The sequence below is a fragment of the Panthera pardus genome, unplaced genomic scaffold (assembly GCF_024362965.1).
Source record: "Panthera pardus isolate Hobbes unplaced genomic scaffold, ASM2436296v1 HiC_scaffold_20, whole genome shotgun sequence".
Taxonomy (NCBI): Eukaryota; Metazoa; Chordata; class Mammalia; order Carnivora; family Felidae; genus Panthera; species Panthera pardus.
The window spans coordinates 29,362,509-29,379,843 of NW_026526766.1; the positions used below are offsets into that span (position 1 = coordinate 29,362,509).

Genomic DNA, 17,335 nt, shown 5'->3' on the forward strand with positions numbered 1-17,335 from the left:
CCCCTATTTCATTGTGCACTCGGAGTCTCTGTCGATGTCATGTGTATCGGGTTTGTTCGGTGAAATAACCAATGGCCTGACACATGCCGAGCAAGAATACCAGTATTACTGCTCCCCAGGCTGGGCCTCCATCAGTAGCAACTATCTGTTCTCTATCCAGACTTCTCTTGGCGTTACTGTTGAGAGTCTGACTTGACCAAGTAATGGAGAGAAGACAAGCCTTCTCAGGGGAGAGAGGACAAGAGAGAGGGGAGGAAATTCGGAAGGGGTCAAAGTTGGCAGGTTGGGACTTGTTACATGTGTGGGTGTGTTTGGGCTAGCGTGTGCAGGCATGATGTGTGTTTTGTAGTCCCAGGTGGATGCGGGCTATGTCCTGAGCAGTGGAAGAATAGGTCATAAATCCAGCCATCCTCCCTTACTTACACTTTGAAAATCCCACCCTAATTGTGTGTGCCTTATGATTACGAGCCATTAGAGACCATTAGTAAATGAACTATGAGATTTCAATCATGAAACGCAAACTCTCTTGTGAAATGCAAACTTAGCTTCACATATTAATTGCTTCTAATTAAGGAGGAACATTTTAGCCAATTAGCTTTTGGAATTTAAGTGTAATCAGAAGGATAATTCAGAGATTTGCTAATTGCTTTGTCCATTGCAGCTGTTTGCCTTCAGTGCAGACATACACTCTCTGTGCACAGGATTGGGCACACACATGGGAGCCGAGGTGTCCAGGAGCTCTTCTGCTGTAGTAGTTGTGTAGCAGTCACCCATACCTTTGAAAATAACACGTAAAACAAATGGCTGGGAAATGAAGGCAATGGGAGAGAATAAGAACATCAGACCGCACCAGATCTAGGGCCGAAGCCTGACTTGACTACTGAAGGCATTGGCTAATGTTAAGAATGTCATATCACTTCTCCGGATTTGTCCAGTCCCAGAGGGTAAGGACTCCTATGGCTTTAGCCTTCCATGATCCATGACAAATTGTCATGATTCATGATAACCTTCCATGATTCCACGTAAGGTGGGAGCTGAATAAAAAAAGAAAAAGCATCCATCGGATGAAAGGGCCAGGTGTGTTCATTGATGCTTTGGTCACAATGGAAGTATTATGGGCTGGCAAGTGCCCTTGCAGCCCGTGGACGTTTTGAAGAAGATCTTCGTATCTCGGTGTTCTATTCCTCTCTTTTGTCATGCCCCTTCCTCATTTTGACGGTCTTTTCCTAGTTTGGGCGGCACTTTGGCCTTTTCCACGGTATTGGCCTCACTCTGGACATCTGGCCGCGTGCCCTCTGATAGATAGCTGTTTTCTCTCCCAGTGCGAAGCAGAGGGCCTCCTGCCTTTCTCCATTCCTGCCTCATCTTGCTTCTCCTCTTGCTGCAAAAGAGGCTCTCACCAGGAGGCTACCCACTGCTGCTGCTGATTGAAATTTGTAATTACAAAGATTATTCTTTTGGCATCTTAGTGTGGGCTTCAGGCTGCAATCCTCCTATAATAATAACTCACCAGTCAGAACTTGCTCATCAATTTCCCCTCCATCTACATGATTTTTCTCTTTATAAAAATAAAACCGGTTCTTATCCCCCACCCCCTTTTCCACGAGAACACAAGCTGTTGTCCACTGTGTACAAAGATGGTACTATTGACAGAGGTATTTTCTGGGCTTGCTTTAGTGTGAACTCTTATTTTGCCTTTTTTTTTTTTTTTCCTTTTTGCCCTCATCGATAACTTACATCACACTCCTATGCCCTCAGTCTTGAGTCCTGTAAATAGGAAGCAGATGAATGAAGAGAACACACTCCAGGAAAAAGGAATGTAAAGGGGTTTGGTCGACTTTGAGAAAGATATGGCTGTGGTTGCCTCTTCTAGATTACACTGCTTCCTAGGCAGTGGGGGGTGGTGGTGGGGGGTGTCTCATTGTCAGGGCACAGGCTCCCTCTCAGTTGAAAAGCTTGTTCTCTTTGCCCCAAGAAAAGAAATTCCTGAAGAGTTGGTGGGAATGATAAAAAACACCCTGCCATGTAGAACGCCCATGCTTTGGCCAGGCCAAACTTAATTTGGGTCATCTCTACTGATCACTTCTTCATGGAACAGAGACCCCTGGGTCCCTCCATTTTCCTGAGGTCTACCGAGTTCCTAACACACCGGAATGTCTCTTCAAGACCCCTGTAATGGCAGTTGTTGTAATTTCCCGGCAGGGAACTGAGGCAGAAAATGGCATCCAACAGGCTCTGATGTGAACGATTAAACAGATTCATGTTCTAGGCGTGTTCTCATTAGGTGCAACCTTCATTAAAAGTAATTAAAACTTGGCAAATATTCTTTTTGGATGATTAATAGGCCATCTCCTCTTCTCCTTTTGGGAGGTCAGATGCCAGTTACCAAAAATGAAACACCTGCCTTTACATCAACGTGGCTGCTGCCCGAAATTTAGCAGCATGCAGCATTCCCAAAGCTGTTAAATATGCCCATCGTGCCAAAAATAATGGGGCCTTATGTTTACCTAAGTCCTGAATAAATATGGTGGATTTTGGGACACAAATCTGATTAAAAACTTCTCCCTAGGCCAACATGAAAAACTAAACTAGCTTACTTAGTTAGGTATATGTAATTTTAAAAGAATATAAAATTGGATGGTAATGAATGGGCATTTGGTGGTATAAAACATGTCTAAAAGAAAGCGTCTCTCAATTTGAATTCCAATTAATGCAATTAATATTTTCCATGCCAGTTTTAGGGAGTACCAACTCCTCATGACTTTTGAATGAACCAAATGAGCATTATGTATGAAATTTACCACTGAAGGGCTTTAGGAACAGATTGCTGATTAGACCCATGGTAGGAAGATGAGGTTATAAGATAGAAAACCCTGCTTAACACTTTATGACTTTTTTTTTTTTTTAGATAAAGCATCTATCAAGGAAGACATTATATTACCCAAGCATCTTATTCAGTGTAGGGTCCACAGAGGTTCCAATTCTTTCAGTTGACTCTTACTGTCCCCTCTGGGCCAGACCTCATCACAACCATCACAGCTTTTGACCTTCAGATGTCTGTAAAGGATATGCGTTATCTTTAGTTTATATACGGATGAGGAAAAAGAAGCTCCAGGGTTTCAAGAGAATTGCCCAAGTCAGAGTTGGTCACCTGTACGTAACCCTCTCAGCAGGAAGGGTGGATGAGGGTCTGAGGCCTACAACCTCCACTGAGGTCCTGCCCCACAGCAGTAGTAGAGCACCAAAAAGGAATTCCTCTCTCTGGCCTCCCAGACACAAATGCAGTTGACAGGTCTCCTCCACTGTTTCCCAGGGATGAACATGCGTTTTTGCGGAAAGACCACCCAGAGGAGTTGGGATGTCTATGCTGTTTTCAGATCTGGCCTGCATTGGCTGTGTAGCCTGAGTCGAATAATAGAACCATGGTCACATTCAGCTGGAAGGAATTTAGGGATTGCCTCTGCTCGTTCATCAGAACTATGGACAGCTGGTTAAAGCACAATTCCTGGCCTCACTCCCAGGACTCAGTAGGTCTGGGGTGGCAGTGAAAGTTCTGCTTTTCTAGAAAACTTCCAAGACACTCCAATGCTGCTGATCCATGAGCCCCACTTGAGTATCATCGGCCTAGGACGACCCTATCTTAAAATGGATCGGCAAACTCTTTCCCAAGGGCCACTCGGTAAATTATTTTAGGCTTTGTAGGCTGTACACTTGTCACAACTACTCAACTCTGCTACTGTAGCTGGAAAGAGGCCATAGGCAAACAATCTGTATGTCAATGGGTGTGTCTGTCTTCTAATAAATTTTTACAAAAACAGGAGGAAGCCCATGGACTGCAGTTTGCCGACCTCTCACCATGTGTTTGTAACAGTTTGGGTCTTGAGTTCTTCCCCACCGCTCTTTGCTTTCAGATCGCTACGATATTCCTGGTCTTTTCTCCATGGCTCTAGTAAAGATGGGATGTAATCATATAAACATTCAGAAGAAAACATTCTAGATCAGGTTCAATCAGTCCCGTATCGTCAGCCCTCCTATTTAAGTATGGCACCTCCATTTATTTTAATAGTCATCAAATTTATCTTTATAAATGTTCCCTCTAATTATTAGGCATCACAAAGATGTTAAGTGATGAGGAGGGGATCACTTTGAATGGTAATTGAGGAACTTTCTCGGTGTCAGAAAATAAAAACCTAGAACTTTTCATATATCAACAATGCCTCCATGAGGTAGAACAGGAAAGGATTCTTTAGCAATGTTACTAAGACAAATCAACAAAGTTTATGATGGTCTGACGTGCTGCCTACCTAAAACACTGTAATAAAAAACATTCCATGAACAAAGACATAACCAACAAGTTATATTATTTTTTATTCATGTTAGAATTTCTATCAGTGTTTGAACATTAATATTTAGAGAGTTTGTACATTTTTGCCTTCCAAGGTTTAAAATGAGAACCACACTAGGTCACAAATGGTAACTAATACACAATTGCATGAATATTTACTCCATCTCACTCTCTTAACACTGTTAAGCATTTTCTTTTCCTTGCTGTACTTTACAATGAAAAGCGTGCCCCACTCATGTCTCAGCAAAGTTCCAGACATCATGGATTCATCACATATAAATTCTTTAAAAATATACTTCTGTCAAAAGACTTGATGACTACTATGTACACTACAAAAATAAATTTTCATATAAATAAATTATATGGCATACTTTTATCTTTGTAATTGAAATGACACAAACCCATTTCTGCCAAAATTGGCAGACAATGAGACCCAGTTTGAATATTTATTTCCTTTAAACTCCTTACACTAAAACCTACCATGAGTCTTTAATGAAGATGTTATATACTCTGAACTATTTAACATTAGTAAGCACTCTATACAAATAAAAATTCTGTTCAAAAGTAAAACATAGCTGTAATAGTGTTTCCAATAGAAATAAAATCCCTGCATTTTTTGTTATAAACTGGCATGACAAATACTGTAGGAAAACATTCTTATGATACAAAATTATAAATATCAGCAAAGATTTAAAAAAAATTAAAACATCCAAATGAACAAACAAGACAGACAAAATAAAACTATTTTAAAGAAAGAGAGAGAGAGAGAGAGAGAGAGAGAAATTCTAGTTGCCTGCCAGCCCCCGAGTTCTCCCTTTGCCAATGTGACTACGGGAGAAAGTTCTACACTGTGCAGAAAGCAGGGCTGTGCAAACTGTCATGCGCCACACAAGCTGGGCTCAGGAAAGGAGCGAGGAGGGCATGCCACGAGCCAGAGGGAAGCAGACCTCAGAATTTTGCATCATCTCTCTCCTGAACGCAGGACCTAAGTTTTCTGAGCAGAGCTGGCTATTAGGTGGACAGACAGTGTGGCTGACAGAGGCACCAAACAGTAGACGTGGGCCCGTCGGGGCCCCTGGCACATTAACACACACACCTGGCGGCCACAGGTGGCTTACAATTAGTATCTTACAGTTTTGTGGCAAGTTTTAGGGTCTGAGGTCACTATACTGCTCGGTACTACTGGGAGCCCATTGACTTTTGACTGAGATTTTCCGTGTAAAACAGGAGGGCACAATGGAAGCTGCCATTTTTGTGCTCCTACAGTAGCTTAGTCCGGGTATCCACTGCTTCCCCGACAGTTGCTGGTTTCTGGCTAAGAGCTGAGGAAGACCAAACCTCAAAGCAAGACAACAGAATCGATACAGAAGCAAATCTTTAAAAATAATGCCTGGTTGATAGATCTGCCTCCATATACATTCTTCAGTGGGGTGTATGCAATTAACATCTCCCTGCTCTTCGATCAATGTCACATTGAAAGAACATTAATAAGGTTGAGAGGAGGGACACAGTTTATTTAGGAAGTGTGTACTCATAATGTTAACATTAACGCACTGAGAAGGATCCTTCTGAAGCTCTCATCCTGTAGAACTTCTAACTCCATACCACCACACTGGATGCTCACTACTTATTTTTAAAGAAGATACAAAGAGATCTAGAAAGCCCCACCAACTGTGCAATTTAGGAAGAGGGGAGTTTAAATTGTAGGAACTCAAAACATCACCTCCAGGTTTATTGTGGACCCAGAATCAACAGGTTTTTCCACTCATAGCAGGATCATTGTCTCCAAAAGATTTCCAATCTGCTCTTGAACGTTTGAGGGTGTGTGGGCGTGTGTGTGTGTGTGTGTGTGTGTGTGTGTGTGTGTGTGTGTCACGAGAGGTACAATGATGCTGCCTACTCTAGAGTAACATTCATGGCTCAGGTGAGGCTCACCACTAAGCACGTTCTAGAACTCTTTAACACCAATGAAGATGAACAGATGTTAGCTCTAAACCCTGAGGTTCCAACGTCCACCACAATGACCCACACAGCGGAGCCCATCTCCTCTGAGGCATGAACTAGGAGTGTCTGGATAGCAGCCAATGATCGTAAGAGACGCCCCGTACCTGAAGCAAGTCGGGCAGAGGGATAAGGCGACATTCAGGGCTAGCTTTCCACCAGCACCAAGCTATAAAGATATCCTGACTCTTCCAGCCTAACTAGGGCGGAGCCCACGAAGGGTTACAGACAGTAAAAAGAAACAAAAAAAGAAAAAAAAAATCACAGTACAGTACATTGGGAAACCACACACGTGTTCACACGCACAGCCAAACAGAATCGCATCCAACTACACCTGGAGAAGCCACCGGGGTTAACGTACTTTCTTCATATCTGCTCATTAAACAAAATTATCACGCATAGCGTGTTTGAAAGTTAACAGTAACATTTCATACTACCACAGGGTTGTGATATGCAAATTTAAAATATTTTAAACAGAAACCTTTACAAAATAATCCTATTTCATAAGCAATATTTGCATAGAATTATACAGGTAAATTATACAATATTTAAGCAGCAGCAACATATGCTGAAATTTAAGACTAAGTTAAGCTTGGTTGTGGCACAGAGACCAATGTACAAATCAGGAGGGGCCCCGCTGTGGCCTCCCCACCGCCCACTCGGGGTGTAGGAGTGGAGAGAGCCCAGATCTCACTACTTTACATCGGTTCCTTCGTATATTACATATGTGTACACCTCTTAAATATTTATAGAACTATTTCACAAAATAATACAGTCGGTTACAGTAACACTGAACTGCTCTCCCGGTGCGCACATCTGTATAACTCTTAGCAGTTCTCTTCAAGCAGTTCGGGGGGGTTGGGGGGGGGCTTCCAATCTTTGGCCTCTTTGCTTCAGATTTTACTCACCCTTTGAAAGAAAAAAAAGGAAGTCAAACTAAGCAATGGGTATACGAGTCTGTATATTCAGAAAGCACAGAAGTAGGCAAACTGCTCAGTGGTATTAGAACTCAGGCTGGGGGTGCTGGGTGGAGGGCATGAGAGGCTGATCTGGGGCCTGGCGACACGGATGTGTTCACTGTGTAACCGACGCATCGAGCTGTATGTGTGGCATACATACCTGTGGCGGGGCTTTATAAAGCCTGAAAACCAGGTGAAAGGTGCAGCTGTTAGCGTCTTTGTTAACTTGCACTAACCCTCAACAGGTGAGCAGCGAGGTGAGACACCCAGTTTGGGGCTCCATGGGTTCCCCGAGGATGGCAAAGCTTGGACGTGGCATCCTTGCCAGGGAGATGAGAGGTCCCTGGGGCTCAGTGTGGGACATGCCAATGCCGAGGGGCTCACCAAGGATGCAGCCTAAAGAACCCCCAGGGAGCTCTGCCCTCCGTGCCCCTGGGTGCCCCTCCATTGCTGCCGAGGCCCACCCACTGGCCGCACATACCTCAGTTGGAGCTCCTGCCCCGGGGCCTCTCCTCACATTCCACGTCCTGCAGCTCTATGACTTCCACCTTGGAATCCCTCCTCTCGCACCGGACGTTAAAAGGCACGTGGGGGTCCTCAAACAGCCCGTGGTCAGTCTCAGAGTAGTCCCCGTAGCCCGGGCAGAGACCCCCTCGGGGGTTCCGACCGGACCCGGGCCCGGGGGCAGGCGGCGGGTGCACGGCAACAGTCACGGACGCCGAGGCCGTCACAGTGGTGATGGGCTGGCAGTAGCTGGGCGCAGAGCTGCCCATGGCAGTGAATGCTGGGTGCCGAGGGTTGTTAGAACGGGCTCCCCGGGGGCCCGCACGGTCCCTATTGCTAGGGCCAGAATGCCCGTCAGTAGAAATTTCAAAAGCGTCTCTGCGCGGTCTGTAGGGGGGTGGCCGTGAGCCTTCTCTGGGGGGTTCTCTCCGGGGTTGCTGGCCTGGCCGTCCTGGAGGCAGGGACTCTGAGTCCAGGTGGGGCTGCTGTCGAGGGTTTGAGGGTGGGTGATGTCTCGCTTCGGGATGGACCACCTGCAGAGGGCGAGGGCAGGTTAAAACAGGCGGGGTGCTAACCCTAGGCAGGGCATTGCCCCCCGCCGCTCCCAGCCTTCCCTTCTTGGCTCCAGTTCCCGCCGGCCACCCACACACAGCTCTTCACCAAGTGCTCAGTCAGCCCCACAAATGGCTGGGAGAGGCCCCCGGGAGCCAACTGGGCCTTCCACCCACAAAAGAAAAACTTGTTCTTTTAGAACCTCCACGACGTGGCAGAGGCCTTATTTGGACCCTATGTCTAGGCTTTCTGTAGCACAGCTGGCCAGACACATACAGCTGCTGCCCATAAATGCAGGGCTGTGGTTGGAGAGCACCCGGGCTGCCCCCCTCTCGGTTTGCCACTCCACCCTGTGCCGCACAGTCAGATCCCAAGCTCGTCCTCTTTGTGAACTGCTGAGCATCTGGCTCCGGCTCGCACAAATGCAGCACGTCGGCAGGACTGTCTATACCTATGCTGTTGAGGGCGGTAGCCATTAGGAGCATATGCCTATTTGCATTTAAATTAAGAACAATCCCAAATTCAGTCCCTTCGTGGCACTAGCCACATCTCAAGTGCTCAACAGCCACATGTGGTGAGTGGCTACTATACTGGCAAGCACAGAGGGAGCGTTTCCATCATCGCAGAAAGTTCCATGGGGCAGTGCTGCTCTGTCCGGTTGTTAGGAATCTGGTTTCTGGGTCTCTATACAAAGCATGGAGCAACACAGTGGCCACATCAATCAAAAGGACCGTGACCAACTTCAAAGTCGTTCAGCTTGTACCTATTTTTAGGCTCCCGCTGAACAAAACCAGATTCACACTGCAGCTCAGCAGGCATCGTCACGGGGGGTAAGAAGAGGAAAATTTAGGTTATTTGGTTGGCCTCTCTCTCTTTCATGGAAGGGCTGCTCTGGCCTGGGACTGGAATACCCATTTCCTGGAGGGACAGCAGGAGGCCCTGAGTTGGAGCAGCACGCGCCTTAGAAACTTCCTCGGGTTTTGTGTGCTGTGCTCTAGGCCTGGGGGGCTGAGGACATCCTAGGGAGCATGGCTGCAGCTCTTAGAGCCTCTGAGAAGGGGCTCCCAGGCTGCTTATGGCTGTCCTGAATTACTGAAGGCTAAGCTTCTCTGCTCCCTCCAGCTCCTTCTGGTAAAATCTTGGACATTAATAATTGAAATAATTTTGTACCAAGGGCAATTAAAAGTAACAGAAGTGAGAGGAAAAGAAAATCATTCTGTTGGCAATAAAAATACCACTACATTAAAAAAAAAAAAAGTATTATTCTAAAATGACATACGGCTTAAAAAAAAAAAAAGCAAAGCATGCTTTACCTCTGGCCCTTAAACTCAAATTATACTTAGCCCAAACAAGACACATACCAATGCTTTTTGTAGCTACTGTTACTGACCCCTGCCCTTTTTAACCTATATGAGATAGAACCACACGCAACTCATGTTTTTATAGTTGGAGTCAAAGATTGGCAATTTCATAGGATTCTACCTAACCTATACTTTATTTTTAAATCCTATCCGTCTGGGATTTGCTGCATAGAGGAGGCAGGGGCTGGCCTCTAGGGTGACTTACTGTAGAGCGGGCAAACACAGGGTTTTCTGTGGCTTCCACGATCACTTGGTGGGCAGGGCCCCTGGTGCCCTGCTGGGTCTCGTAGTGCCGAAGCTCTTCGCTGATGCCCGACACTGTCGTCTGAGAACTGTACTCTGAGTCAGAGGAATCGGACCCATTGTTTGCATGACCGGGGGGCATGGCAAACCGGACCACGCTGGGGGGCGGCTCAGGGGAAGGGGTGGGCAGTCGGTTCAGCCCATTGGCTGGAGACACCTATTGAAGGAGATTCCATGTTAAAAGTGTGATCATCCATTTACCTGCTGGTCACACTTAAAGTGCAAAGCACAGTATTTGTTCAGGGGTCTCTGCACCCATCCCCCGACTGCCCCAGCCTCTCCTGCTATCCCCTCCCCCACTCTGCCACCTCGAGGACCATCAGGCCTGACAGCTGGAGCAAAAGAGCTGCCCTCTGCTTTTACACTTTGGAAAGGCAGGCTGTGCCCCTCTTCCTTTGATTCAAGCCCAGATATTCATCTTGAGTGGAAAATGCTTCACTGATACTGAACTACACGACTCAGGCCGCCAATCAGTTGGTTTAAAAAACCCAAACAAAACTAGTCCTGCATCTCCCAAACTATTAAATTGAAGAGGAAAAAAGCCATAGTTTTTCTATGAAAAACTTCATAATTACTGAAATATTTTGAAAAAGTAAACAATTGGCAATGTGGGTCTGCCTAAAGATCTAAACGAACAGTGACACAAGGAAAAACAGCATTCAGGTGGCCTGGGGACTGTCCATTACAGCCCGGCATAATTACTAACCTCAGGATACGGTCCAAAGAAGGACAGCAGGACTGGAAGCAAAACCAGTCCATTGAGAACACCCAGGATTGTTAGGATTGCCAGGACAGCAAAGAAATACCTTGAAGATAAAAGGGACACAGGAACATTCACTGTGGCAAAAGTAAGAGCAGCAAGCCTTCACGTGCCCAAATATTACACAGCGCGTCAAAACCCAAAATTAACAAAACCCACAGTTTAAAAGACTGTGGTTCAGCACGACATTAGTTTTTTTTCTCTTTTTACCTTGTGACTCTCGAGGACTACATTCCACAACCCAAAGTGTTAGTTTGTGAAGGGAAGAGAGAAAAATTAGTTTGTTAATTTGCTGAAATCTCCTGGCATGTAATGTTATTTATGAATGTGTTACACAAACACAAAAATATGGAATGTGAGCTGAATGGCTGAGCAGATTGGAAGCACAAATACAATGCAGAGGGGCCCCGTCCGTGAAAACCCAGCAGAAGCAAACAAATGAAGTGAAGGGTGTAGAATTTAAACAATTTAGCTCAGGAGGAAAAGCAGCCCACTTCTGCAGGCAGCTAATCCACTGTGAAATGCTTCAGCATCTTAGAGCAGAATCTCTAATTAAGTCTCTAGCGTATCAGGTAAGGCTTTCCCTGGGCTTTCATTAATCACAACTTTCTGCCTAGAATTCTGTGAGTTCCAGTTTTACCAAACAGCTCCAATTGCAACCTTTTTAGAACACAAGAACCAGCTTTCTGCAGAGAAAACGCTGCCCATTCTGTGCGGGGGAGGGCGGTCCACAATGAGGGGGCTGCTCTGCGGGCCAAGCTTTTGTTGAACAATTTAGCATCTCTGAATACTCTTGTTTTGCGTCAGCCAATTCAAACATAAAGGCCGCAGCACCATGAAGAAGGGGAGAGTGCGCAAGTGGCCCTGCTTTCCCACCATTGAGGGCTAAGGTCTGGGATCCTTCATGAATACCAAGGTAAACCTGTCAGCCCGGGAGAGCTGCTGGAGGACACTCCACACAGCTGGAGGGAGTGGGCTCCACGCAAACGTGCATTTCTGGAACTGAGTGTAGGGCGATTTTGCTGCAAGGAGGGGCTGCGGTGGGGGGCGGAGAGCTCAGGATGTTCTGGGAAGAGGGAGGGCAAGATATCTATCTGTTAAGGGTCCTCTTGATCATAAAACAGAACAGGCACCAAACTTTGCCATGACTATATATGTTTCGACATTAGATGAAAGGAGAGAGATTCCCTATAAAAACACAAATACCTTGCAGCTATTGTAAACACTAGAAACTTCTGAACTGCATTAGTAAAAACCAAGCCGCCAATGTCTTGCTCTAATGTAAACTGCTGGAACTTTAGGCTGAAGCATATATCAGCAGCAGGCATTAAGACATTTGCATCCCATCCATCTAACTGTAGAATAAACAGACCAATTAGATTTCTGACGGCTTAGCGTATACAATGTCTGCTCATTTAGTTGACCTCAGTGAGGGCTTTATCAGGTTAATCCATCCAGTTCTAGAAAATGGGAAGCCCTTTTAAGTGCTTGAAACAAGAACCCTGATATCTCTGGGAGAGAACAGGAAGCTATGGGTTGGATGAGAGCTGGGATTCTGCCCTCCATCGTGGTTCCCAGCTGGTTGCTCTAATTCTGGCTACGTTTCCCCTCTGTGTCTCACTTGGCGTCCCCACAGGGCTGAGTTAGATCCTCTGAGACCCCATCACACTCAGTGTTTCCCATGGTTCTGAAGTGCCATGAACTCTCTCTCCCCCCAGAGACTGTAAGCTACATGGAGGCCATCGGGGTCCACATTATTCGTTGTGTAAAATGGCACTGAGGTGCTTGTAACTGCATTGTGTCGAGTGAGGAAAAACACAGAAGAAACTCTGCTTGACACAGGGGTTTTATACCATAAAGAAACATCTACTAATGCCTGAATATGTGTGTGCTAAGAAAATAAAGGAAACGCCAAAGTGAAGTTAAGAGCTGAAAATAAAACTCAGGCCAAAACCTTGATCTAATTTAGGCATACATCTATCTACCTGGTATTGGCAAACAAGAATGTACTAATTGGCTTGTCAGGTGATTAACAGTGTGTGCAGAGAAGACTGGCAGCCTGGGTTATCACCTGGGAGCTGGCTGGAAATGCCAATCCCACTCTACACGCTCCCTGCACCCAGTGCAATCCGACCTGCATTTGCAGAGAGCCTTGGATGATTCATAAGCACTCTGTGGTGTGAGAAGTACTGGTCCACGATGCAAGAGCTATTTTACCTCTTCATTTACCCTGTACTAAACTACACACAGTAAACTCCGGCACTCCTTCAAGGAAGGCTAACTCTCTGTTGCCGAACTGCCCAACGGGTTATGGGGTATGCCACAGACCAATGGATAGATCTTTTTTCTGTAATAAGGGAACTTGGGCTGAAACTTTAAACCCTCTTCTTTTTACTTGAAAATCAAAGACCTATTACAGGCATGCACACCAAGAAAGCCTTTTTCTATTCTCTCTCCAGATTATTTGAAGCATCCCAAACAATGCAGTCATGTCTCACATTTGGTTCTGCTTTACCACGGTTCTAATTCTGGCCTTTCACTTATTGATGATTCTGGCCTTGTCCCTCCACAGAGCAGCACTGTCACATCCAAGAGTAGCTACTTTACGATGCTGTGGAGGCTCTTCAGACAAGAAAATGGTCTTTCCCTGCAGTTGTCAAGTTTTTTTCAGAAGGAAACCTTGGCCCTTCTTTTCTACCTCACAAACTCGCATTCTTCATAAATCTACCAGAAACTGCCTGCCTTGGGTTCCAAGGAGAAGTATCCAAACTAGGCCTGGATTTCAAACACATGGCACCAGAGTCACATACCCAAGACTCCCTAAATCTTAGTGAGAACTTGAATGTGAAATCTGGGCATGCCACCTTTGCTTCTTGAAAGAATGAAATGTAGGTGACAATTTCAGGTATTTTTAAGTTTTCTATAGTTTCGGAAGAGAAGTCAAGGTCAAAATTGGGCAGTTGAGGGGAACCCAGGTCAACGCCGGGGTGCTGGGTGGCCCTCTGGTTTCAAGCTGTGGAGCTGTCTTTGCTGCTGGCCACAGACTCTCCGTTTCTTCTCCCCAAGATGTTCCCTAAAAGGCCTCTAAAAAAGACCTTTTCCTTATACCTCTCAGCATATCTCTGAATTAATAAACGCAAGAGAAAGTGGAGTCACAGACTGTGGTAATCATTTCACAATGTACTGGTTGGCATATCAAAACATCATGCTGTATACCTTAGACACTACGATTCTGATTTGTCAGTTATACCTCCATCAGTCTAGGGGGAAGGAGAGTAGAGTCACAATGAAGACATGCTGCTGTCTACTGGACACACAAGGAAGTAAGCAACAGAGTTCCTAACAGTGGTAACAATTCTTAAAAATAAGGATTCTCTCCCCTTCTGCTTACCTGACAATGAAATCAAACTCAGATCCTGCCAGCATGAGCACTCCCAGCAGAGTGGAGACAGCGCCATCCAGGACAGGTGCAAACATGTGCTCCAGGGCAAGCACGGCCCTGCGGTTCTTATCACCAATGGCTGTTAGGAAGGCCTGTGCAAGGAGAAGATGTGGGGTGAGCAGATGCCCGGACTGGGCCTGGTCCATGGTCAGCTTGGTCCAGCATGCTACATACAAGCTGTTTTAATTGGTCTGTATGGACCTGTACGGACCTCCTCACAGCTTCCCATTTAGCTCCTGGGCTATTTAATCAGGGCTGCTCTGGTACCTAAATCTAGGCTTACGCTAAAATGACCTGTTCATGATATTGCATCATATTTGATATTGACGCAAATCTTGAACAATGAGAAAAAAAGACAGAAAGCATATTTACTTTAAATTAAAAACCAAACCAAAACTATACAAAAAGGAGCAAAATGTCCCTTTATTCACTGCTACTCCCCTTGGGTTCCCCGCCCCCCCCCCCCCCAACCTGAATGAGCACACAGCATTCACATGGGAGAGCTGTGGTGTGAGAATGACAGCATTCTTTCTGATTTTGTGGCAGGTCAAGATCTTACTTCCGAGTAGGCTTAGTTGAGGGTTGCGTGCAACTGGGTGCTAAGTACATATTTCCTCGTGGATGACGTGGCATTTCTGTCGCTGTGTTCTCTAAACACCATGGAAGTATCACAAGAAAAATACAGGACTTGAAATTCAAGCCTATTTTGGGGCGCCTGTGTGGCTCAGTCGGTTGAGCATCTGACTTCAACTCAGGCCATGATCTCGCAGTTCGTGGGTTTGAGCCCCGTGTCGGGCTCTGTGCTGACAGCTCAGAGCCTGGAGCCTTCTTCAAGTTCTGTGTCTCCCTCTCTCTCTTTGCCCCTCACCCACTCATACTCTCTCTCTCTCTCTCAAAAATGAATAAACATTAAAAAAATTTAAAAAAAAAAGAAATTCAAGCTTATTTTAACTCCATGTGGTTATATCCCCACCTCCTTTACCTTCCTAAAGCTCTGCTAGGTCAAGAATGCTGTTGACACCAATCAGACTATTGGCTTGACAGTGTGACCCAGGACCATTTTAACATGAGTCAGTGACTGTTATACCCTGCCTGGCCTTTCAGCGGGGCCCCAAAAGAGAGGACTGAGGCTGGCACAAGTCCTTTTTTCGCCTGAAAGTTAAGGGCTGCCCTGGGACATGCCGAGATGACATAGCTCGGGCACACTGCAGGTCACAGCTCCTTAAAAATCAAGGTCTAGGGGCGCCTGGGTGGCTCAGTCGGTTAAGCGTCCGACTTCAGCTCAGGTCACGATCTCTCAGTCCATGAGTTCGAGCCCCGCGTCGGGCTCTGTGCTGACAGCTCAGAGCCTGGAGCCTGCTTCCAATTCTGTGTCTCCCTCTCTCTCTGCCCCTCCCCCGTTCATGCTCTGTCTCTGTCTCAAAAATAAATAAACGTTAAAAAAAATAAAAAAAAAAAATAAAAAAAATAAATCAAGGTCTATAACACACTGGGGGCATTCCCATCCCTTGGGTAGCCTGTGGAAGAACACTAAGGTTGTTCTTCTGAGCAGATGGAGAAAGAAACGTTTACAAAAATGTGCTATGAGTGTCCATACTTTCTCTAAAGTGTATCTGCTCTTTCAGAGTGGGGTTGACTTTAGGGTCAACACAATTACCTTTCTTCTTTTGGGAGAAAAGCAACAAGATGGTTTGGAACCATGTTATTTTGTGCCATACTTGGGCCATGAGGCCACAGGGGTCAAGCAGGGTTTTATCATCTCATGTACAACTTAGGCTGTGGGAATAGCTAGCTGACAGGAACCACTGATTCCCTGAAGAGTGCTCCTCACCAACCTTATTCCATCATTTTACACACCTTGGAAGAGCAGTAACTGCCTGCTTTAAATAGATCTTCACATACAGGATCAGGTAGGAACACCATATCCTGAGTGTAGAGAGTGTCTCAATGAAAGTGTGGGCTACCAGCACTGAGTGGGGGGTTACTGCTCGCAAAGCTGAGTTGGCTCTTGAGAGTCCTTAAATTCTTGGAATTAAATCTATACAACTGGTAGAAGCATTCCTCAATTGTTTACCCAGCACCGGTATGGACATTTATGTTCACACTACCTCACGTGTGAGGCCCAGGGCGCCACAACAGTTTGAAGGCTGCAGTTTTCATTTTTACTGTAACAACCTGTTCTAGAATGCTCTTATTTGCATTGCTAGCTACCAAAGTTTTTTTAAAAAGGTGATTTTCATTCACATCAGAATAAAATGACTGGTGGATTCTTAACTCTCAAGGTTTTCTCTTTTTTGAAGAAATGATACTAAGAATTATTTACATTCTAAGCTCTAGGTTAGTGGGCTCTTCTTTTTAAAAAAAAAATCCCCTCTCAGGGGTGCCTGGATGGCTCAGTCTGTTAAGCATCGGACTTCAGCTCAGGTCATGATCTCATGGTTTGTGGGTTCGAGCCCTGTGTCAGGCTCTGTGCTGACAGATCAGAGCCTGGAGCCTGCTTCCGATTCTGTGTCTTCCTCTCTCTGCCCCTTCCCTGTTCATTCTCTATCACTGTCTCTCTCTCTCTCAAAAATAAATAAATAAATAAACATTACATAAAAAAAAAATACCCTCTCCCTCCTCTCAGATCAATGGAGGAAAAAAATTTGGGTACGTTCCAAATTTAGAGAATATTGCTTCTGTATTATCAGCTGTTCCTTATACACTGAGGAAAAACAGAACAACCTCAACAAAACATTTTTTTTGAAACACAAAAGTTTACAGTCTCCAAAGTGCATAAAAATGGCCCTGAAAGACTCCTGTGGAGAAACTAAGAAGGTACAAGACACAGCATATGTGCAGATGCGCACACACATACGCATGCATATGCCACATGTTGAGCCCAAAGAAAATCAATGCTAGTGACTGAGAAAGCAAGGCCAAAAGGACTTTGACCCAAGCTCAGTGCTAGGTTTCCTAGGTAGGGCATTCCAAACATGAGTATTTACTCAGTCAGCAACTATTTATCGAGCACCTATCAATAACCCCAAGGATGAGGGTGTAATAAGTGCGAGTGTGCACAGGACTCACACACTGCTAGGAGGCTTTTGAATCATTTTCTGAGAAATA

The 17,335-nt window shown here is 45.5% G+C and overlaps 1 protein-coding gene across 5 annotated transcripts in view; it reads right to left on the reverse strand.

Annotated features, from left to right (window-relative positions):
- Positions 1-4,344: 4,344 nt before the first annotated feature.
- The window catches only part of PTCH1 (patched 1), a 71,533-nt gene continuing 58,542 nt past the window's right edge, over positions 4,345-17,335 (reverse strand). For all 5 annotated transcript variants that reach the window (XM_019423442.2, XM_019423441.2, XM_019423440.2 and 2 more), the window contains 5 exons: positions 14,177-14,319; positions 10,732-10,831; positions 9,928-10,182; positions 7,787-8,342; positions 4,345-7,255 (listed from right to left, as the gene is read on the reverse strand). In XM_019423442.2, the coding sequence (XP_019278987.1) occupies positions 7,788-8,342; positions 9,928-10,182; positions 10,732-10,831; positions 14,177-14,319 (1,053 nt within the window). In that variant the 3' untranslated portion in view covers positions 4,345-7,255; position 7,787. The remainder of the gene's footprint in view (positions 7,256-7,786; positions 8,343-9,927; positions 10,183-10,731; positions 10,832-14,176; positions 14,320-17,335) is intronic.